Below are 22,157 nucleotides of genomic sequence, written 5' to 3' on the forward strand. Positions count from 1 at the left end.
TCTGTCCTCTATGCAGTAAGTGCATTTAAACTTCTTAAACCACTGTCTTGTAACAATAAAACATACTTCTGCTTCTCTCACGAGTGAAGTGCACTACTCCAGCCACACAGCCCAGGGCTGGGGTTGATTCCCTTGTTCTTTGGCAGCAAAATATTTGAACTAGAACTGAAATTCAAAGCACAGTTTAAGTATTTCTATGAGGACTGTTCACACCAGCTTAAAGCAACCTCGCAGCTCAATGCAAGATCATGCCCTAAATACTGCCTATCTATCAATGCAGTGTAAAAAACCCCAAACAAACAATTCCCCATTTCTGTTGTTTTTAAACAACAGGTTTTAAGTATTTACATGAGATGAAAACAAGACCAAGGAAACTACAATATATGCCTGACTTTATTACTTTAACAGACAATGCAAACATTCCAACCTTGGTGTTTTACCAACAGTATGAAGCTACTGCTTTCCTGAACAAATAAATAACAGCAAAAACCAAAATATGAAAGCTCTCATTAAATAGATGGAACCCAAGACAGGAATGTAAAAAAAAGAAAAAAATGTAGGTCAAATTTTTTAAAACGTTATTGTAAGAGAATAACTATCAAAACAATTAATAAAACAAGGAAAAGGCATGTGGTGTCTTCGGAGAACTTTTAACTGTCCTCGGCCTCAAGATTTATGTTATTTCCAAACTTGGCATAGAGCTGAACTTTCAGGTCAGATAACACTCTCTGAATTGATTCCACTCGGGATTCTAATGTTTCAATTTCTTCCTGTAAACTTTTCTGAAAAAGAAAGAAATCATCCAGTTACGTAAAGCAAACTACGCCATATTTGTCAGCAACATATAAATGATCAAAAGGCACCTCTGACAACTTTTTGTCAAGGTTATGCTGTAACACTTCCAGGGAGCCAAGTGAAACCTAGCAATACTTTGTCTACTGACAACTCTGCTACGAACTTACATTTGCACACAATTCCCTCCTCAAAACCATAAACCAAACATGAACGTATCACATTAGAGAATTTGCAAAGGTGAATGAGAATAAGCACGTAGAATGCATCAAGGAAGATTCTGATTTATAGTCTATAAACCCTCGGGTCGGACAGAACTTTGTGCTCCAATAGTAAACAGTGAAGTAAAGGAGCACCATGTGCTCAGACAAACCTTTGCCTCCTCTAGCATCTCTTGCGTCTCTTCTTGGGAATGGCTAATGAAGACATCTCCAATTTGGTAGGGTATCAGAAGTGAATCATCATCAAGCATCATGATGTCATCACAGGCATCTTCCAAATTCTGAAGTTGTTTCTATCAAAACGTAAGAAAGGTGATCAATTTGTACTGCATGAGTTATTTCAGTGAACACACTGTCACAGGATCAGTTGAATGATGAACTTCTTCACATTTTGGGCCAAAATTCCACCTGCCACTATGATATCAATACCTTAACGAAGTAGTTTTAGAGACGCATCTTAAATTCAGTGCAGTTGTGCCAGTAATTACATTTCTAGTCAATACTCAGTGTCTCATTAACAGCGTAATTAACTGCCTGAACAAAGGAAATACAGCAGACAAAGTTCATTTGTGCCTGATCTGCTGGCACAAAGGATTTACTTTATTTAGTTACGAGCATTCTCTGTGCTAGAACCAGAAGTTAGCTCAACACAGCAAATGCAAAGCCCGTGTACCTTTTTCACTTCTATTTCTTCTTTCAGCTCGGTGATCCTGCTGGTGTTTCTTGCAAACTTGTTAATTTTCTGCTGATCTTCAAAAGTAACATTGACATCTTCCGCAGCCTGCAAAGATCAGAGGTCATCATGAAGGGGCTTCGTCTCTTCCATTAGGTTCAAATTCAATCTTACCTCAGAGATTATCCTTACGAAGCTGGTGAGAAAACAACCCTTACAACAACCTGCTGACGCGTTCAATTCCTTACAGGGCCGCCAGCGCCCAGCGCAACGGGAACGGGCAGAGCCTCACAGGGGCCGGGATAGGACCGGCGCTGAGGGCCCAGCGAGCCCAGGAGCGGGAGCCCGGCCCACAGCCAGGCGCTGCGGCACAGAGAGCCGGGCAGGGCTGGGAAATCCCGCAGCCAACACTCACCGCTTTCTTCATGGTGGCGGCCATGATGGCAGGGCCGAACTATTCGCCCACCCCGCAGAGGAGGAGGCACGGGCGGAGAATGCGGAGAAAAACGATGACAGCGCGCGGCGACGGCCACGCGAGGCGGCTCGAGGCTTCCATTCGTCCTCCATCGCCACCTGGCCATTTGCACAGAGCGAGCCGCGCCGACACCGACTCCCTCCCCTCCCTCCCCCCCCCCACGGCAGCACTTGGTACGGCCCACCTCGAGGCTGGGACACGCCACTCCGCCCTCCGCCGTCCGCGGCCAGGCGCGATGCTGCCGCCAGGGGGCGCCATGGAACGGCGCCGCCCGACAGCGCCTCCCTGCGTCGCTGCAGCCGAGGTCGGTCACAGCCGCGGCTCGACTCGGCGCCCGGCCGCCCTCAGCGCTACCCCCGAACAGCTGCAGCGCCCCGAGCAGAGGCTGAGCACCGGGATTCGCCATCCAACCCGCTGCCTCTTTCTGGAAACGGCGGTGGAAAAGGCCTTCGAGTTCACATCTTTGCGGAGGGACTTTTTAAGCAACAATAAATATTTTTCTGAGCTACCCGGGTTGCTGGTCCGAAACAGAAACTGGCACTCACGCTGTGTAATTGCCTCCACATGCTTAAGTTTATTTAGCTCCTCTCGCATCCACAGAACAAAACAACAGTAAAAAAATGGGATCATCATCTCGTTTCACAACTGCGGGGGAGAATGCTGGCAGCGGCACCTCGCTTCTGATGCTCAGCTGCCGTGGGTGCGAGGCCGTGATCTGCCAGGACGGGGCAATGAGTGGCTCTTACCCAACAGAGCTCCCAGCCGATGGGATTTCTGACAGCATTTCGTGCTGGGGTCGGCTGGGGTGCCCCGTGCCACTGAAAACAGCAGCTGGTGGCTCAGATGAGGCTCCTCAGGGCTCCGTGCTTGGCTTCGGTCTGACAACACCTTTCTGCAAAGTGATCGGTATCAGAAATTTAAATGCACAGCAATGACAGATTTCCCAGCGATATGCTGTTGTCAGGTGTGGAAGGAAACAATCCTGTAATGGGAGATTCAGGAAGGTGTTTGAACATATTTTCAGGTGTTTTTCCTGTGATTCATCTTTCTGCTATGTGCAATTGAAAGTGATTAGAGTCAGATCCAAAGAAAGTAGCTGGATATGGGGAGTCAAGGCCCTGAAAAGTGTGCTTTAAGTTGCCTGCTTTAAGAAAAGGAATTCTGAAATCAGCATTAGAGTCTGTGGGTGCCTGAGTGATGTCTGGGGAGATAACAGAAAGAAAACCAGATGGTGTTGGGAGCGAGATGCGTGAGGTCAGCACATTTGGTCCCGGGAAGCCAAAACTGCTGACCCTTTTTTCAGAGCTGCTGAGAATTCCCTCCACCAGCTTGGAGTCCAAAGATCAAAAACATTTCCTGAAGGCAAAATCCATAACCTGCCTTTCTGAAGTGATGCTTTAAATAGCCTGATTGCATGCAACGCTACTGTTCTTAGGACACTTGTCCCTGATAAGGGAGACTAATGTACACTTCATTGCCTGATGGTATCCAAATTCACATCTTCTGCCTCCCTCCTAATATGTTAACCATGAACAACTTAACATGTATGTTAACCAATGACCATTTTAATGAGAAATATAACAACAACCAGTGGAACAGAATGCTATCATTTGATTCTGTAGAACTCACTGCGGAGGGAGAATCCAGTCCTTGTTCCGCAATAGCTCATAAAATGTTGTTCAAAATGAGATCCATGAAGAACAGTAGAAAACAACACCCAACAGGAGAATGGGTATATATCTTATGGGATGTTTTGGGATGAAAGGGACTTTGAAGATCATCCACTTCCAACCCCCTGCTGTGGGCAAGGATTTCTTCCACTAGATTAGGCTGCTCAAAGCCCCATCCAGCCTAGTCTTGGACACTTCCAGGGTCTGGGCATCCACAGCTTCTCTGAGCAAATGATGCCTCTCCACCTTCATAGTAAAGAATTTCTTCCTAATGTAAATCTACCCTCTTTTAGTTTAAAAGTATTGCCCTTGTTCTGTCACCATAATCCCTGACATAGAATGATTTCTCATCTTTCCTGTAGGCCCTTTTAGGTACTGGAAGGCCTCTGGAAAGTCTCTCAGGAGCCTTCTCCTGAACTCTCTCAGCCTATCTTCATGGGAGTGGTCCTCCAACACTCTCAGCATCCTTGTGGTCTCCTCTTGACCCACTCCAACAGATCCATGTCTTTCATACACTGGGGGGCCTAGGGCTGACCACTCTCCCTGCAACTGATCCTTGTTAGAAAGAGCTAGAATACAGCACGCTCCATTCAAGTTTTAGCATATGTACTAACACCATACTCCTTCAGCCTTGGCTTTGTCCTTCATGGGTGGAAATGTTATAGCAGTCCTACTGCTAGCGAGCAAAGATGGAAAGTTTGAGTTTCTGCTTTATCACTAATGCACATGGAGCTGATTTTTGTATTTTACTTTGTTTCGTAAGTCTCACTTGTTCCCACTGAGGAAGAAAAATTAATCTCAAAAGTTCTCCCTGGAGATGTTTGTTAATAATAACATGTTATGTGAAAACATAATCCTAATTCATATGTCTTTTTCTTGAAGAACAAACTCTTATTTCTCAGGCTGTTCTACTCATCCCTTAGTTAGTTATCTTTTTTCCTTTTAAAAAGCCTATTCTGAAAGGATATAATCTGAGCCATGGTTATTTCCACGGGTGGATTAACTGAATGATACATGTTAGATCCAAGCCAATGCAATTTCCTTCAAGAGAAAAGGAGTGGATTTCATAAGAATTCGATGACTTGTAGGCTTTGAAAATATTTTTTTTCTCCCACATGCTCAGACAAGATTTGTGCTGTGAGCATGTTGCCAAGAGTTACTTACTGTAGACCTTTCTTATGTAAATAAAAGTGAAAACAGTGCACGAGTGCAAACATCTAGTGGTGGAGTAATATAAACTCATTGAACTCAGTGACCTCGTTTCTCTTTCAGTTGCATAAAAGGACTTGATCTTTCTTGTGCCGGTCTTCACTGCAGTGAGCATGGATGGCTTCACCTCGCACTTTGGTGGGAGCCCTTCTGTGGTGTGTGTAACCCCCACACCTGTCCCTCACGTCCTCCCTGTAGTGCTTTTTCACATTTCCCCTTGCTGTGTTACTTGCTGCAGCCTTTTGCAGTACAGCTTAGTATAAAAGAGCCTTTCCGTGCTCTTTGCTGCCTTAGTTGTTTTGAATTCCCAAACTCTTCACCCTTTTCCCTGAAGTTACAGAGCACTTCTTTGTGTTTGAGCATCTTGAACCTCCCATACATCAGCAGTGTTTGTTAATACAAGTAGTATTAGAAATGAGAAAACACAGTGGAGATGAAAAGGTTGGTTTGTGTAGGCATAGGTTTTATGAAATGAATCACTACTAGCAAAAGCCTCACAAAGCTGCACTATTTTAGCAGGGTCAGTAGAAACAAAGCGGCTCACTATCCACATCATGTAGGCACAGTGCTAACAGCAGCATGGCATTACCAATTTTAGATAATATGACTTATTCTGATATAAAGTTATTTTATGTCAGGATGTCTACGTCTGCCCTTCTTGCAGTGGGGGGAAGAAAGGGGGGAAAGAGGAATGAAGAAAAAAATCCTTAAAAAAATCCCCTTCTGAGCTGATCAAGATGCTGTCTATTTCATGGTGTGACGGTTGTGTTGTGCATGGCTATGTGGAACCTGCCTTGTCTTTCACAACACTGTCACCAGTGCTGACATGCACCAGTACCACCTCACCATGCTGATATCCACTGTTTGGTCTCCATGTTCAGCAAGTGTCAATGAATGTCATTGAGTGCCATTTTTTTTCCACATAAAGGAATTCAGTGACACTCTGTTGTTTCACACGCACTTCCATGTCAGACACCAAAATGTCAATCTGCCCCTCTGCTGCCAGCTGTCACACAGCAGCAACGTGTAACAGGATATTGACAGGAAGGTTCAACCTCTACTGCCACACCACCAACATCGGCCTCTGACATCATGAGCCAACATCATAAAATAGGAGGCATTACTTTCAGAGCAGCATTAGAGGTTAATAAATTGCTTTAGCTCCTTTCTGCAAGTCATCTCATAAAGCTTCACCTTCAGTGATGGATGTTTCTCTTTTCCATCCCTGCAGGGCTTTATGGAGAGCTTCTGCAGCACCAGCTGGACCCATTAAACCAAAGGGAGTTTCTTCTGGTACTTGTGTATGAGATGGAAGCCAGAGATTCCCCTTTTCTGGGAAATCCCTTTATGGTGAAGCTCAGTAAAAGACTTTATTCCACCTTTGTGGATGGGACATATTGTAAACACGATTATTTATAATCCCATAATTCAGTCCCAACAGAACAGTGGTTGTCTTTAAAATAGAAGGTATATGGCTGATACAGAGCTATCTATCTCTGCAGCCCTGCCTTCCTCACCACTACTTGGCATCTCAGTACCAACAAGGAGTATACTAGGGTCCGATATATTAGCTATGTATATCTGTTAGTCCACAGTCCATCCTGCTCCAAAATGTTTCTAGTGGTGGAAAATCTCTCAGTTTACTGCAAACTTTTTGTGGCACATACTGGAAATCTCTCATGTCTGTGCAGGTCCTACAGCTGAGGCATCTGTCTTATTCATTTGTTTGTTTAAATTCTCTTGTTTATCTTCAATGAGGACTGCTCACATAGTACCTGAAATTAAGTCTTCTGTTACACCTGTACAGGTAGAAACAATCAGTTTCAAAAGTCACTGTTTCTTGGAAAAATGCACATGAGGAGGAATAGAGTCCGGTTCCCTTCCTAACCACAACTCTGCAGGATTCTTTTCTCTTAGCACGTTATCACAGAATCACAGAATGTCTTATAGTGGAAGGGATCTTAAAGCCCACCCAGTCCCATCCTCTGCCATGGGCTGGCTGCCCCCCACCAGCTCAGGCTGCCCAGGGCCCAACCACGGCCTTGGGCACCTCCAGGGATGGGGCACCTACAGGTCTGGGCAGCAATGCCGGCTCCTCCCCACTCTGTGTAAAGAATTTCTTCCTAACATTTAACCTAAATGCCTCCGTTTTTATTTAAAGCCATTTCCTCTTGTTCTTTTACTATCTACCCGTGTAAAAAGTTGGTCCCACTCCTGCTTATGTGCTCCCTCCAAGTACTGGAAGGCAGCAGTGAGGTTTCCCCAGCGCCTTCTCCAGGTTGAACAAGCCCATCTCCCTCAACATTTCTTCCTAAAGGAGGTGCTCCAGCCCTGTGATCATCTTCGTGGCCTCCTCTGGACCCACTTCAACAATCCTCCGTCCTTCTTGTTCTGGGACCCCAGGCCTGGACGATTTTTTCCACAAGGCTGCTCTCAATGAGAGTTCTTCTCCCAGGCTGTACACCCATCTGAGATTGCCCCAACACAAGTACAGTACCTTGCACTTGGCCTTGTTGAACCTCATTAGGTTCTCATGGACCCACTTTTCAAGCTTGTCCAGGTCCTTCTGGATGGTGTCACTGAATTTGGAGACTGGCTCTGAACTCACAGCAACCTATCAGTAATATGTCCTGGCTGTATTGCTGTATTCTTACTCAGCATCTTTTGATCTGCATAAGTTTGTCTCTCTTTTTTTTTTTTTCTTTTTTTCTTTTTTTCTCTTTTGGCAAAATGTGTTTTGGAAAAGAATTTTCCTTCTATCAGATGTGCTCTTTTGATACTTTAATGAACAGAGCAACAAATAGATTGAGTGCTTTCCCATAGGCAATGTCTGCATTTGGTAGTCATACATATGAGGAAACTTGGCTCTTCCCCTGAGAAGACTGTGGCTGGGCATTTGAACTGCAATTAATTTTTAGGCAAGGGTTTTATCTGATGAGGTACTGATGTAGTCTGCTCTAATCCCTCCAAAAGCAGTGAATAGGAGCAATCGGGATGCAGCCCAGAGGGTACTGAGTTCAACTAAACACAGCCTAAGTGCCTTTTGTTTGACTATCGATAAAGGGAGATAAAATTTTCATATTTTCTTATGGCTTTAATGGAAGCAAAACACACTTAGCTCACAGCAATCTACTTGTTAAAGTTCAAACTCTTTTCTTTGTGATCTTGGAGATGCGCAGCTGGATGAATAGTACCTTTTACATATCTGTTAGGTCCTTCATCAGAAAATACTCTACAGGACGCAGACAAAGATTGTTCCCTGGATGAAACAAAGCAGTGTTCCATAACAGTTTAAAAAAAAAATTGCCATTTCTTGAAAATTTAGAGACCAGCTATTGGTATCCATGAAACACAGAAGTTTTAGGCCAAATATTTAAGTAAATAAATCTTATATTTGCCAAATCTCTCTTTGGTATCTCGTAGCATCTCACAGAAATAGAAGCTTGAAAATCAGAAACAGAGCAAGAATCTGTGGGCTCTCCAAAGACTTGTTGTGATATCAGTTTTATTTCAGTAGAAGTACATGCATCAGATCAAAACTGAAACAAAATAATCTGTGCAGATCTTACAGGCTTAATTTATAAATCCAGTAAATTGCATGAAGTTGTGTCTGATTCAAGTGTTTTATAGTCATCTCCTGCAAGCTCTCTCAAAAAGTCATGTAACAGCTATAATTCCAGGCCTAGGACTGTCACACAGCAACTGAAAGCTTCAGTTTGTAGATATAGGCCTTTATTTTAGATTTCAGTGTTGTTCGAATTAAAGGTATGCTCAACATTTCCTGCCTTTGAAAACTTCCATTGTTTTTGACAAACAGTTTTGGATCACTTATTTGCATTATAGAATGAATACCACTGGGGTTGTAAATATTTTCAGAGCTTTTCAGTATATAACATGACTTGGCCTATGGTAACTGCATGTGAACAAGGCAATTGCATACACACGTTACATATCTCAGCAGAAGAATATTGAAATACAGTAAAGAGAAATGAGCATTTCCAGTATCATCTCCCATGGCAACTAAGCACTAATGAAATTCCTGCCTCCTGACATGAACCATATTCTTTGAGAAAATGAAATGTTCTGATAGATTCCCAAATTCTTCCTTTTAAACTGGATGTGACTCCCTGTGGTGCTGCATAGGAGGTGAAGGAAGCTTCTAAACTGCTGCCAGCTCTGTCCAAAGAGAAAACATCTGTCTGTGTCAGCAGCTCATCCTCACAGCATCCTCTGATGCATAAATACACTGCTAAACAGCTCCCTTCCCTGCTCGGGGAGGACGAGATTGCTAAAAGAGACAAGAAAATGCAAACCAGAGATTGGTTCTAGTTATCAAAAGAAAAGGGAAGAGCCAGTTGTGTCCTGAGTATTTCCAAGCTGGCTCAGAACATCTTGCCATTGACCTCAATTTCTTGAGTTTCAATAAACTTAATTTTTGGTAAACATTTACTGTGAAGTCAAGAAATGTCTTAATTTTCTTGAACCATGTGCTAACTTATTAATTAGAGTTGAGTGTCGCAATGTTTATTGCAGAGGTCGATATCTCCAACAGGTCATGGCCAGTTGGAAGATTCCTTGCCATGTGGAGTTTGAGCTACTCACCTACCATTGTGTTTTTCTGGAGCCTCCTCTAAGGATTACCTGGTTCTCAGTTTGCTCAACAGACCTATTTTTCCACACTGCTACTGTCATCTTGTGGGTGGGTAATCATCTATAATGCAATGGAATTTGAAGACTTTGGTGCGATAAAACTAGGATTTGAAACACCACAAGTTTCTTTTGCTCTCATACTGAGTATCCATATAATAACTTCAAGGTCTTGATTTTCAAATACACTTCAGTTTCTCTTCTGTAAAATGGGAATTACTGTACTTTCCCATTTCCTAAGCTGCGGCTGAATTCATCAATATTTACAAAACTTTTTAAGATCCTCAACTGGAGGGAGTCATAGAACTAGAAGTGTATAAACAAACATGAGCAAAAACCTCGAATAACAACACTGTGTTTTGACTAGAGTTTACAAGTTGCATTTAGCTCGTCTTCCCCAGCATTGTGAAATACCTTCCCTGTGACAGAGATACTCCTTGTGGAGTCTACCCATTCTTCTATGAAACTTATAAGTTGTAGCATTTTAAAAAGCATGGGAGACTTTGAAAGCATTTTTAGGGTCAAAATAGCAAAAAACTTATTCCACCCAGGAAAAGGAGTAGTGGTCAGGAGGCAGAGTTGTGTAATATGTCACAAAACAAACCTCCAGGAATTACAGGTATTAAGGAAAAAAAACCCGCAGCTCTTTTACACTCACAAATCGTTTTAGAATTATTGATTATATTTGAAATAACTGAAGAGCAGTCAGTGCACTTTGCATTAGCTCAGTGCTTTTGGTATGGTTTACAATATATTGGAAGTTCAGCTGTTTATTTCGAGATTTCCAGTCACACCTCAGTCTCTAAATCCTGGTGGAGGTTTATTGGATGGGTGGGAATTCCAAGCTATAGTTAAAGAATATTTTACTGCTGTTTCCCAAGAGGTAGGGTGTGCAATTATTTCCGCTTTGAAAGCAGCTCTAAAATTTGGACTTCGGGTTCTGGTTGAATCTTTGTTGTGATGAAAAAGATACGCTGCAGTACAGCCTTTCTGTACCTCCACAAGAATCCATCTCAGATCTCCTGCAGAAGCACACACAAGATCGTTTCTCAAGAAGCATTCTCTCCTGACATCTGAGCCTTTAGAAATCAAACCTTTTCTTTTTCTGCGCCAAATGAGAAGCATGAAATACTTATATATATACATATATACACATATATATACATAATGCATATCACAAGCTATTGATTTTGACCTTCAGATTTTGGTGATGTTTGTCATAAAAATACTCCATGCCACAACTGCAGAAGTGAAGAGGGCTTCCCATTCCCATCTGTCACGAGCTGCTACAACTTTCAGAAAATACTGGGAAGTCTTATGGGTAGTCAATGTCTGTGGGACGTTGGTGACATCCTCACCGTTATGGATACCTCAGCTCACACTGTGAGAACACGTCCCCCGAATTCAGCCCAAGGACCCTGCTGCCTTCTGTTGATTTACTGTTAAAATAACCCTTGCTATGTTCTAAAGGTCGCATGAAAAGGTCTTGCTGAAAATTAAAGGCTTGATTTTGAAATCTGTTAAAAGGGAGGGTAGGAAGAAGTGAAGGCTGAAAATGCCCTTAGAACTGCACTTTACCAGAAGTTGAGGCAATCATTAGCTCTCAGCTCCAGGCTTAGTGGAGCTACAAATACACCGGCTTCCCCGCCAGAGAGTTACATCACGACCACAGAAGTTAAATAAAACCTTTTCCATTCTGTAATTTAAAAACAGCTTAATAGAGAAGATTTCGTATTAACAGGGTGTTTTCTTCCCCACTGCAGAAAGGAACATGGAAAAATTGACCTGTGTCCACTTTAGTCTTGACTTGTCTATTCCAAAGTCTTCTAAAGAGCTCATTTCACAGTCACTAAGCTGCGACCCTTCACTCGAGTTCATTCTGATTCCTTAAATAGACAGGTGTCCACGGAGCACACAAATTGTCTCTTCTCTCCTGGTTTCTCAGAAGAACTTACTGAACAGCTGCACTCAGTTGACAAGGGCAGCAAGATGTGCTTTCAGTGGAACTGGTTTAAAGAAAACAAATCACAAAATACCAACTTCTTGTTGGGGTATTTCCTAAAGAAATGCACAAACCTTTGAACCAGCTTTAATCTTAAAGCCCAGTCTAGAATAGGCTCTGATCTTGTGGGCTACACGGTGTGATCCCAGGGAAGAGAATCACGTGAAAGGGGAAGGACGTATAAAAGTGATAGAAAAGCTGTGCAATGAGTTATCATGCTTTTGCACATTTTTCTATGCGTTGATCACTGTCACCTTTGTCTATCTATTAGTTTGACTGAGAGACGTGCCTTTATGGGTGTCAGATTTATTGTCAGTTCCTTCTTCTGTCTGTTTCTCTGCCTTATGTCCAAAACAGCCATGTGCACCACAACATCTCACCGTCAGACACTTAAGCAGAGGGGATTAAGAGCTGAGTCACAAAATGCAACTGGAGAATGATGAAAAAGGTGGTGTGGGGCAGGGGAAAATCATCTTCTCATAGAAGCATATCCTGGAAATTCTCTGGTTTACAAGCAGCTTTCTGCCTTGCAGCAAGATGCTCAGCCTGCCTGACTCCTCTTGCAAAGAGAGGGCAGAGCTGGGTGTGCAGGTGTCCTGAGCTGCTGTACTTGTGCTGCTGCTCCACCTGCCTCCACATGCAAACCTTTAGCTCTTCCTGAGTGTTATTTTACAGATTCCATATAGGAGACTCATGGCAGCAAATGATTCTTTTTGTCAGAATTTAATGGCTGCCAACACTAATAGTGAAGGGAATTTTGCCTTTCCAGGTGATTCACTCTCATGCCCTTTCCATAAATAAGTGGTTAGTCAGCCAGATAAGGAAAAAGCAGTCCAACCACAAAAACTTCTCTTCCTCCGTCCCTTCATTTTTTATTCCATCATTTCTAAGGGGAAATTCTGAAGGAAGACACACAGTCAGTCACTTGGCACTGCGGTACAAACACCACAGCCCTCCCCACTTTGTACAGGTGCACCCCAGACACTTTGCACAGCCAAAAAAAAAAAAAAAAAATCGAAATGAAAATAAAAAAGAGAGAAAAAGAAAGAGAGAAAGGGGAAAGAAAAGTTTATGAGCCCGTGCGTACGAGCAGGAGGCAGCGTTGCAAGCTGAACGGGGTCCGTACCTGCAGCGCTGGCAGCCGCCTGCCTACCGCTGTGCCGGGACCGCGGCCACGGCCGCCCCCGGGAGCCCCGCGGCCGGTACTCGCCCGGCTCTGGCCCTGTGCCCTCCTGCCTCGCTTGAACCCTTTGTGAACCGCTTGCCCCGCAAACTCCCCGGGCCGGGCCACGCCAGCCGGCCCCACCTCACCCCACCCAGGGCTCCCATTGGCCCCGATGAAAGTCCAGCGAGCCTCCCTGCTGCTATATATATACATATAGGCGAATAGGCGGCCGTCGGTGCCGCTATGGGAGGCTTCAGCATCCTCCTCCGCTCCTCCGCCCTCACCTGCGGCCGCGCCGCTCTCAGCCCCGCCGGGCGCGGATGCTCAGTGCCGCGGGCGGCGTCCGCGCTGTGCGCACTGCGGGGCCGTGGGCATCCCCTGGCCGCGCTGCCCGGGCCCCCCAGCTGGCCGCTGATGGGCAGCCTGCCCGACGTGCTGTGGAAGGGGGGGCTCAAGAGGCAGCATGAGACGCTGGTGAGCGCGGAGGGGTGGGGATGAGGGTCGAGGCGGGGATGAGGGTCGAAGCGGGTGCGCCCCGCACTCATCGTGGGGGATCCTTTTCTGTGCCCCCCAGGCTGAGTATCACAGGAGGTTTGGGAAGATCTTCCGCATGAAGCTGGGGGCTTTCGACTCGGTTCACATCGGAGCCCCCTGCCTGCTGGAATCTCTGTACCGCCGGGAGAGCGCCTGCCCGCAGCGCCTGGAGATCAAGCCCTGGAAAGCCTATCGCGACTATCGCGACGAGGGCTACGGACTGCTGATCCTGTGAGTGACAGGGGAGGTGCGGGCGCGCTCACCGCTAACCCGGGCTCACCGCTAAGCGGGGCTCTCGGCGGTGATGCTGCGGGCAGCTGCGCTCTGTAACAGCCGGAGGGCCGGGATTCGCTGCCCAGAGCCGCCGCACGGAGCTGCGTCTGTGCCCGCCGCGGCCCGGAGACTCCTCCTTGCACGTGTCGTGTGTGTGTGTGTGTGTCTTAATCTTTTATTCTCGCTGCTTTTATTTACATCTAGGGAAGGAAAGGACTGGCAGAGGGTGAGGAGCGCCTTTCAGAAGAAACTGATGAAACCGAAGGAGGTGGTGAAACTGGATAACGTGATCAATGAGGTACTGTTCCTTCTGTCCCCCCGTGCCCCTGGAAACCTGGGGGGAAAAAAAAAGCAGATCGAGGGGTTCGGTTTGCCTGGGTAGCTGCTGGTCTGCTCTGTGGTGGTAATGCTGTGAGTTCATACTCAGAAATCGCTCTGGGAATAATGAGTTGCACACAGATTATCGGGGTCAGATCAAATGCTCTCAGGGGTTAGGAATGGGAACGGTGCTGGGAATCAGCAGTGGAAAGCTTTACTGATAGAAGACTGGGACGCTGTGGGGCAGCTGAGTGGTATTTCAGAAACATTCATTTAAGATTTCAGGCTACCACATTAAGAATCCAAATCTCTTTGTGTCTCTGGAGGCTGTAGCTGTTAATATCCTCAACTCCACAGAACAACATCAAAATTCCATAATGATATAGGCTTCTGCAAAGAGTTTTTGCTTACTTTTCTCTTTTTCTTTTTTTTTTTCTTTTTTTTTTTTTTTTTTTTTCCTGCTTTTCCCTCTTCATTCTTAGTTTCCTTCTAGCAAGGAACACCTCTCCAACCTCCATGCTTCTCACTGAGTTTGAGGAGCGTCTGTGATAAACAGCTTAAGCCCCTTTGTCATGAAACTATTGTCCCAATGTCAACAGAGGAAAGATCAGTTCACAGAACTACAAACAGTAATAACTTCAGAGTCCTGTGAATCCAAAGTGTTAACATGGGAAATAATACTATTAAAGGAACAGGAATAATTCCAGCATAATTCCGTCTTATGCAAATTGCTATTTAAAATACAGATGTAATGTTAAATCACAAAGGATTTTTATCACAGAATCACAGAATTGTAGGGGTTGGAAGGGACCTCTAGAGATCATCGAGACCAACCCCCCTGCCAAAGCAGGTTCCCTACACCAGGTCGCACAGGTAGGTATTGTCCTTATTTCCTTTTCTTCTTTCTTCTCTTCACCACGTAGGTCCTGGATGACTTCATGTATAGAATAGATGATATTTGTAACCACAGTGGACAAATGGAAGATGTATATTCAGAATTCAACAAATGGTCATTTGAAAGTAAGTGGTTGGGTGGTTTATTTTTGCCTGAGAACAATATGCATTTTGTACCTGCTGAGACATTTCAATTGAAGTGTGATCAGTGATGACTGGATGATAATTATTTCCAAACTATCAACTGTAATATCATGAAAAATATGCTGCAGAAAAGCCAGGGGACCATCAATATGTGCCAGATTCATCAGCTGTTACACAAACTCTTCTGGACAGTTACCTGAGTGGCTGAGTGAGCTCTGCAGACCTGTCGGTTCACAACTGGCTCATCTCAGCAACCTGTGTGCTGAGCTCCTGAAAATGTGGGGTTTTGTTTTGTTTTTCTGCGCTCAGTGGTGATGGCTGCTTTTGGAAAGGGAGGAATAGGAAGTGACAGCTCTGAAAAAAGTTATATATAAAAAGCTAGTGGAAAGAGGTGGAAAGCAGTGGGCTGTGGGATGCTGCCAGCGTTAGCAAGTGGTTTCTGGCTGTAGAAGAAGCTAGAAGATGCTGGGCTAGATGGCCTCTTCAGGCCCTCTTTTCCTGCAACTCAGTCCTCTTCAGTAGGGCTGCCTACTATTTGGCTGAATATGCCAACCCTGAGTCTTCTTGCAATGAAGCCCTCCTACAAGGGCTGGGGCAAATGCACAGAAGGTGTTTTGAAGTGCTGTTCTCACAGGTGTGTATCACAGGGCAGAGAGCAGAAGGATAACATGAGCCACTGCCTGACAGCAAGTGATGGACACTGTGCGCTGTTTCATTTATATCAGCTCATGTTAATGTTGTTCAAAAACAGGTATCTGCCTGGTGCTGTATGGAAAGAGGTTTGGTCTCCTACAGCAGGATGTAGAAGAAGAAAGCTTGAATTTCATCAAGGCTGTTAAAACGGTATGGAAGAGTCTTTACCTGAGGCTGTACTGATTTTCTGCCCCTGCTGCTGGTGTGAGGATACTGGTTTAAATGGATCAACCATTTTTTTCTGGGAAAAAAAAAATCCCAGAAATTTCTGGGTAATCCCCAAAATAACAGTTGTCAGGTTGGCTCCTTAACTTTCTTCTCCCTCAGAGATGCTTGTTGTGCAACGCTGCTGTTTGTAGAGTGGAGCTGTGTGGGATTATGCAAACTGGCTGGGTTTGGAGGTTAGTCATTCTTGCAAGCACACCTGCTGTGCATCTTGCTGCAACTTGGACTCTGGTGATACTTATCTCCCTCCTTTTAGCCATCTAAAAGACCTGTCTAGCCCAGCTCTTGGATCCCTCTTTTCTCAAGGGAGAGAGGCACTACCAAAGGGTGACTTTCCCCTTTCTAAAAGAGGTGCCTAAAACAGATAGGATGAACCACCCTCAGCAGAAATCTCTTACTGACGGCTAGCTGTGCTTAAATTTTAGCTGGATATGCTCTAAGCAGGATGAATCCTATCCTTTCTGTCCAGGATGGAAAATCTGCCAGAATCCCAACTTCCTTGTGAAAATTACCCTCACAGTCCCGTTACTTTACTGTCTATTTTTGCTCACAGACTACAAATAGATTTTAAAAAGATTTCAAAAACTTACTCCACTGCAGATGATGGCTACTTTTGGAATGATGATGGTGACACCCGTGGAACTTCACAAGGGTCTGAACACAAAAGTCTGGCAAGCTCATACTAAAGCATGGGATGATATATTTAAAACAGGTTAGATTTTTAAACACCACTTCTTTCCTTTCTGTTCCGTTTCCCTCTTGTTGAAATGCATTTTCTTCATACCTGTTACTGCCCTACACTGCTGTTAATTGCTCAGATTAAGACACTTTTGCTGCAGCTAACCACAAACCTATTCTAAGCAAAGAGCACCGTTTTCTTATGACTGAACTTAGTGCTAGCTGTGTGGCAATATCCAGTCTCCAGGGAACCCCCAGGAACTTGGAAGCCAGTAAAATTTTAAGTCCAGTTTAATCTGTTGTAAAGTAAATAGCCACCAAGTGAGTGATGTATTTAGGGGCAAGATATACAAAGCCTGTGAGGGAACTTCCCTCGTAGGGTGCCCTTGAGAAACACAAAGTTTTACATGCAACGAAAGTCTGTTTGCTTAAAAGGAAGTGTATATAGAAATCTGACATTTATTGTTTCCTTCCCAAGGTAAATTAAAAGCTTTTATTTCCCCTTGGGAAGTCTGAGTGCTAGTTCTTTGATTCATTAACACCTTGATCTCCTTTGAAAATCCAAGCCAATAAATTTTACGTGCTTGTATTTCTTTTGTTAAGCATGTCACCACACACATCAGTGATTTCCTCTTCTGACTTTAGAATGGGGAATTCCTAACAGCTGACAGGAGGTTTTTCTGTACAAAAGTGACTTTTGTCTAAAAAGTGAGAACGACATTATTTACTCAGCATAGTGTTCCACTCCTGAAAAAGGAGAACAGATTGGTGTCCTCTATCAAAATCATGCATGTGAGCCCTGTTTTTGATATTATATTTATAGTGGTAGTGCTTTTTTTGTTAATTACCTCCTGCTACTCCCTCTTCAGCCAAGCACTCCATTGACACTCGGCTGGAAAAGCACTCTGCAAACCCTCAGGAGGATTTCCTGTGTGATATCTACTCTGGAGGGCAGCTTTCCAAGAAGGAGCTGTATGCCACCATTGCAGAGCTTCAGATCGCCGGAGTTGAAACGGTAAACCTGGTCCAAGATCTTAAAATCAGCATCCTTCCAACTGCCTGCTTTCTTCCGCAATCTAACCATCACAAAAACTGAATGTGAGCTAAGCCTGTGGTTGCTTCCATGGCCCAAACTCCTGGAGAGCAACTGGGATGGCTTCTAATCCCTTCCCTTACAAGGTGCCATAAGGCAGTGGTCAACAACAAATGTGGCTTTGAACTTTTGGTGTCTTCTCGTTTCTGTCTCTGTAAGTGGAAGCCTTACATTTCTGCTCGTTTTATTTCAGACAGCCAATAGTTTGCTGTGGGCTTTGTACAACCTTTCACGCAATCCACGCGTTCAGCAGAAACTTCTTCAGGAAATACAAAGTGTTTTGGCTGCCAATGAGAGCCCAGCTGCTGAGAGCATTAAGAATATGCCCTACCTAAAAGCATGTCTGAAGGAATCCATGAGGTAAAATTCTCCAGTAATTCCTGCAAAGCAGGATGACCACAAAGCTCTATCAGCTGATATGTACTAATTTTGTGCCCTTTATTGTTTAGGGAAAACTATGACACATTACAGGAAGAAAAAAGGCTGGAAATCTGACCCGTGTTTTTCTTTCACTGTAGATTAACACCATCTGTGCCATTTACCACTCGCACTATCGACACAGAAATGGTTCTAGGAGACTACGTCCTACCTGAAGGGGTAAGTCAATTAATTTACTTTATTACAGTGTTTGATACCTGTCCTGTAAACCACTAATATTTCAGTTTGGAAGCAACTCTGCCAAAAGATGGATCCCAGCACCAGGAGAATTTCCACGAACTGAAAACCATTCCTCCCTGAACAGTATTGGATCTAGAGAAAAATATTTCAGTGTTCTATTTCAAGAATTTCCTTCAGACTTTTCAACTATTTTCTGAAGAAACCATGACCTTTTTCTCTGTTTGAATTTATCCTCAGAGAACTGCATGGCTTCAGAGGAAACTGCCACACCTTCGCTTTTGCTATATATTTTTTCCATAAGCAAACTGATTCACTTGTTAGCTCTGAGCCGATTCCTAACTGAGATCGTCTCTGTTGCTTTGTTTACAGACAGTGCTAATGATAAACAGCCATGCCTTGGGCTGCAATGAAGAATACTTCAATGGCTGGGCTCAGTTTAAGCCAGAGCGCTGGCTGCAGAAGCACTCAATAAACCCCTTTTCCCATGTCCCATTTGGCATCGGGAAGCGGATGTGCGTTGGCCGTCGCTTAGCAGAGCTGCAGCTCCACTTGGCCCTGTGCTGGGTAAGCGCTCCCACATTGCTCCTTTACACACTGCACCTCGTCAGCCCAATGAACTAAAGCCTCCTAACTGAGATATTTGTGCTTCAGATCATTCGCAAGTACCAAATTGTAGCAACGGACGACAATCCGGTAGAAACTCTGCATTCAGGAATCCTGATCCCCAGCCGGGAGCTGCCCATCGCGTTCCGCAGGCGGTAAGGTATGAGCACGAGTGTCTCCTGGGTACCTGGGCTTTCCCTTCAGCAGTCCCTTTAAAATTCACCTAGGACCGAATGTAAGAGAACAGATGATCTTCTGTGCTCCCACAGTGTGAGATTTATTAAACGCTGTCACGTTACATTCCTTAAAACACAAACCGTTCTATGTGCCGCAAAAGGAGATCACAATAGAGGTTTTTTTTTTTCTTCTTAATACAGCCTGCAACTTGACAAATGATACTGCTGCCTTTCCCAAAGAAATACGCAGCCCAGGAAAGCCAAAACCTGTGGTAACCCGTGGAGAAACTGCAACACACATCACTCAAACAATTGCTAAGACAGAAACGGCACCAACAAAAGCTCCCCTGATTGGAATTCTCTTATTGGAAAATGTGGATAGTTAGTTCAGCTGTTCTCAGCAACATTAAAAGGAAAGAAAAATGCTATGCGCATTCACATAGCTATGGGAATGCACTGGTTAAGTGCAGCAGAAGGCCCGTGCATGACAGAGCTTCATCACAAGCTGTGGAATGTCATACAGCTGTTGTGAGAGCACAGGGAAACTATCATGGATGCAAGTCCTGCCAGGGGAGCAGCAGTCACTGCTGCGCTGGTCCTGTTAGCTCAGGACCAAAGGCTTGGGAAGCCACCGTAGAGGAAAAGGAATTTGCTCTGCTTAACAAACTTAACGTCAGGGCTTAAAAATTAGATTACTGAAATAAGTACTTAAAGTTATTCTCATCCTTAATAGAAGGGGAATAAGGATGAATCTATAAAGTGGGATTTATTCTTTGTGCCTGCACAGTGCTTCAGTTTGAACATTTGCAGTACTGTGCCTGCCACACAATCTGCTTATACCACAGGGTTTCATGCATTCAATTCCTATCACACCCTCACAGCAAAATATTACCTGCCTTTTTTGTATGAGAGGCCTTATTCAGTAATGGAATTGCTGGAATCCTATGGGTTCTGCCACTATTAGATGATGATTATCCTAACAGGATAGTTCCTTCAGCAGATCGATGATACAAAATGCATGTCTAAAGCATCACAAGAAATGAGGAACCTAAACACTTCCAAGAGCTCTATTTTTGTGGAGATTACAGTGCTTGTCTCTATGGGTTAAAGACATCACTGCCCTGCACGTGATGCCGTATATCAGCTATTGTGGTCACAAGTGTGTTTTTCCCAAGAGACAGTTTCAAGTGAAGGTTTTAATACATACACCCATGAGTGATCATTTTTATTTTGTTATATTCTGGCATAATGCAGTTCTTAGCCTTTGTTGTCTCCTATGGCATTTTGTTTGTTTTCTTGTTTTCCTCTGGTGTTAGTTCAGACATTTGAACGCGTCTCTATGCCAATGTATACAGCAACCTGTGCATTGTTTGAATCTTTACAGCCCGTTTTGTAATACTCAGTTTTGTAATAAAAATTATTTTTTTTTCTACAAATTGTCATCTGCAGTATTACGCTACAGTCTTCATGTTGTTACAAAAATCTTTCTTACCTGTGGTAATTTTGTGTGGGGAAAATATCCCTGTGGTCCTCCCATACCTGCATCTCTCACGTCTCATTGGGCTTGAACTTACAAAATCAAGTTAATTTAATTCAACCCCCCCCCCGAATTTCTGCTTTATGATAACTCCTAGTGCTTGATTTGTGTTCTGTAATCACAACACAAGGAACCTGGGGAGAAGCTGATAGAAAACCTCAATCCTGATCACCAGTTTTATCATTTGCTATTGCTGGTTCAGTACACTGTCCTATACCAGCAGTTGCTGCCAATGGCTCCAGCACAAACTCAGCTCTGTCTGTTAGCAGTATAGGAAAGCTAATGGTCAGTGATTAAGAGGGTATTAGTAGTGATAGCTCACAGCATCCTGAGACTCAGAGATTTTTGCCTGAGGGAACCAGGATGGCTCAGTCTGGAGGATACTCAGGGGAGACCTTATTGCCCTCTACAGCTGCCTGAAAGGAGGTGGTGGTGAGGTGAGGGTCAGCCTCTGCTCCTAGGTAGCAGCAATGGGATGAGAGGTGTCAGCCTCGAGTTGCATCGGGGTGGGTCAGGTTGGATACTAGGAGAAATTTCTCCTTGGAAAGAGTTGTTAAGCAGTAGCATAGGCTGCCCAGGGAGGAGGTGGTGGGGTCACTGTCCCTGGGGATGATCCAGAACCATGGAGATGTGGTACTGAGAGATGCGGCCAGCGGGCAGTCATACTGTTATGGAGTGGGGTTGGGCTTGGGGATCTTAGAGTTCTTTTCCAACCATAATGATCCTCTGATTCTATGAAGGACAGCATTATGGGGCTTTTGCATCCACAGTGCAGTCTGAACACGTTTCTCTGCAGCACACAGAGTGCTGAGGTCTCCAGCAACGGGGCTGTTACATTTCCCTTCTACTGTGACAAGATAAAATCAATCTAAAGTTTTGAGAAAGGATGAAAACAGCTTGAACCTTTGCAGGATGGAAAGAAATGATGAACCAGAAAAAAAGCCACCCAGCCAGCACTAACAGACTGGTTACACGCAGAGCAGATCTGACAGCTATAAAAACCATGCTGCCTTTCCCAAGTTGAGGTTGCCTCTGGCTGAACGAATGATGGTATAACAAAGGTTGTGTATGATTGTGTGAGACTGTCACTTTTTGAAAAATCATATTGCAATGGGGCCCTTCTGGAGACTGCAGCCTGGGCGGGGGCTGACAGAGCTCCATTGCCCACCAGGCATCACTCAGGGCTGGAGCTCCCACTCAGGTGCCAGCCCATGTGGGAACTGTTATGATGTTAATAATATATACTGCGTTTGTTCTTTGAGTGTCAGAAACCAGCGGTACTCCATCAGAGGCAATGGAGTTGTGCCAATGTAAAACAAACATTAGTATAAGGTCAGTGCTCAATTCAGAACAAATTCAGGATTCTTGTTCAGTTCCAGGCTTATCACTTTACTTTTCAACGCTTTAACTTTTAAAGACGACCAGAGAGAAGAGGTGTTATCTACTTGAACTTACCTTGACAGCCCAGTAATCAGACATTTCAAAATCCTTTATTGCTTCTGGATTGTAAATCACAG

General features: G+C 44.3%; 2 protein-coding genes across 3 annotated transcripts; one reads left to right on the forward strand and one right to left on the reverse strand.

Annotated features, from left to right (window-relative positions):
- Positions 1-375: 375 nt before the first annotated feature.
- PFDN4 (prefoldin subunit 4) lies at positions 376-2,257 on the reverse strand. The gene is made up of 4 exons (XM_003212144.5): positions 2,102-2,257; positions 1,687-1,794; positions 1,166-1,306; positions 376-782 (listed from the first exon to the last, which is right to left on the reverse strand). Exons 1-4 carry the CDS (start codon positions 2,123-2,125, stop codon positions 651-653), a joined length of 405 nt encoding a protein of 134 aa, XP_003212192.1. The 5' UTR covers positions 2,126-2,257; the 3' UTR covers positions 376-650.
- A 10,834-nt stretch (positions 2,258-13,091) lies between these two features.
- CYP24A1 (cytochrome P450 family 24 subfamily A member 1) lies at positions 13,092-20,545 on the forward strand. 2 transcript variants are annotated; one of them, XM_085241790.1, is made up of 12 exons: positions 13,092-13,328; positions 13,429-13,619; positions 13,866-13,959; positions 14,903-14,999; positions 15,769-15,860; positions 16,536-16,647; positions 17,483-17,628; positions 17,900-18,066; positions 18,225-18,303; positions 18,694-18,888; positions 18,976-19,087; positions 19,305-20,545. In XM_085241790.1, the coding sequence occupies exons 1-11, from the start codon at positions 13,098-13,100 to the stop codon at positions 19,084-19,086; spliced, it is 1,515 nt and encodes a 504-aa protein (XP_085097916.1). In that variant the 5' UTR covers positions 13,092-13,097; the 3' UTR covers position 19,087; positions 19,305-20,545. The 2 variants fall into 2 exon arrangements, with proteins under 2 accessions (XP_085097916.1, XP_085097917.1); XM_085241791.1 differs by lacking the exons at positions 13,092-13,328; positions 13,429-13,619 and having other exon boundaries at positions 13,674-13,959; positions 18,976-19,082.
- Positions 20,546-22,157: the final 1,612 nt, after the last annotated feature.

Source organism: Meleagris gallopavo, chromosome 22, assembly GCF_905368555.1.
Source record: "Meleagris gallopavo chromosome 22, MGAL_WU_HG_1.1, whole genome shotgun sequence".
Lineage (NCBI taxonomy): Eukaryota > Metazoa > Chordata > Aves > Galliformes > Phasianidae > Meleagris > Meleagris gallopavo.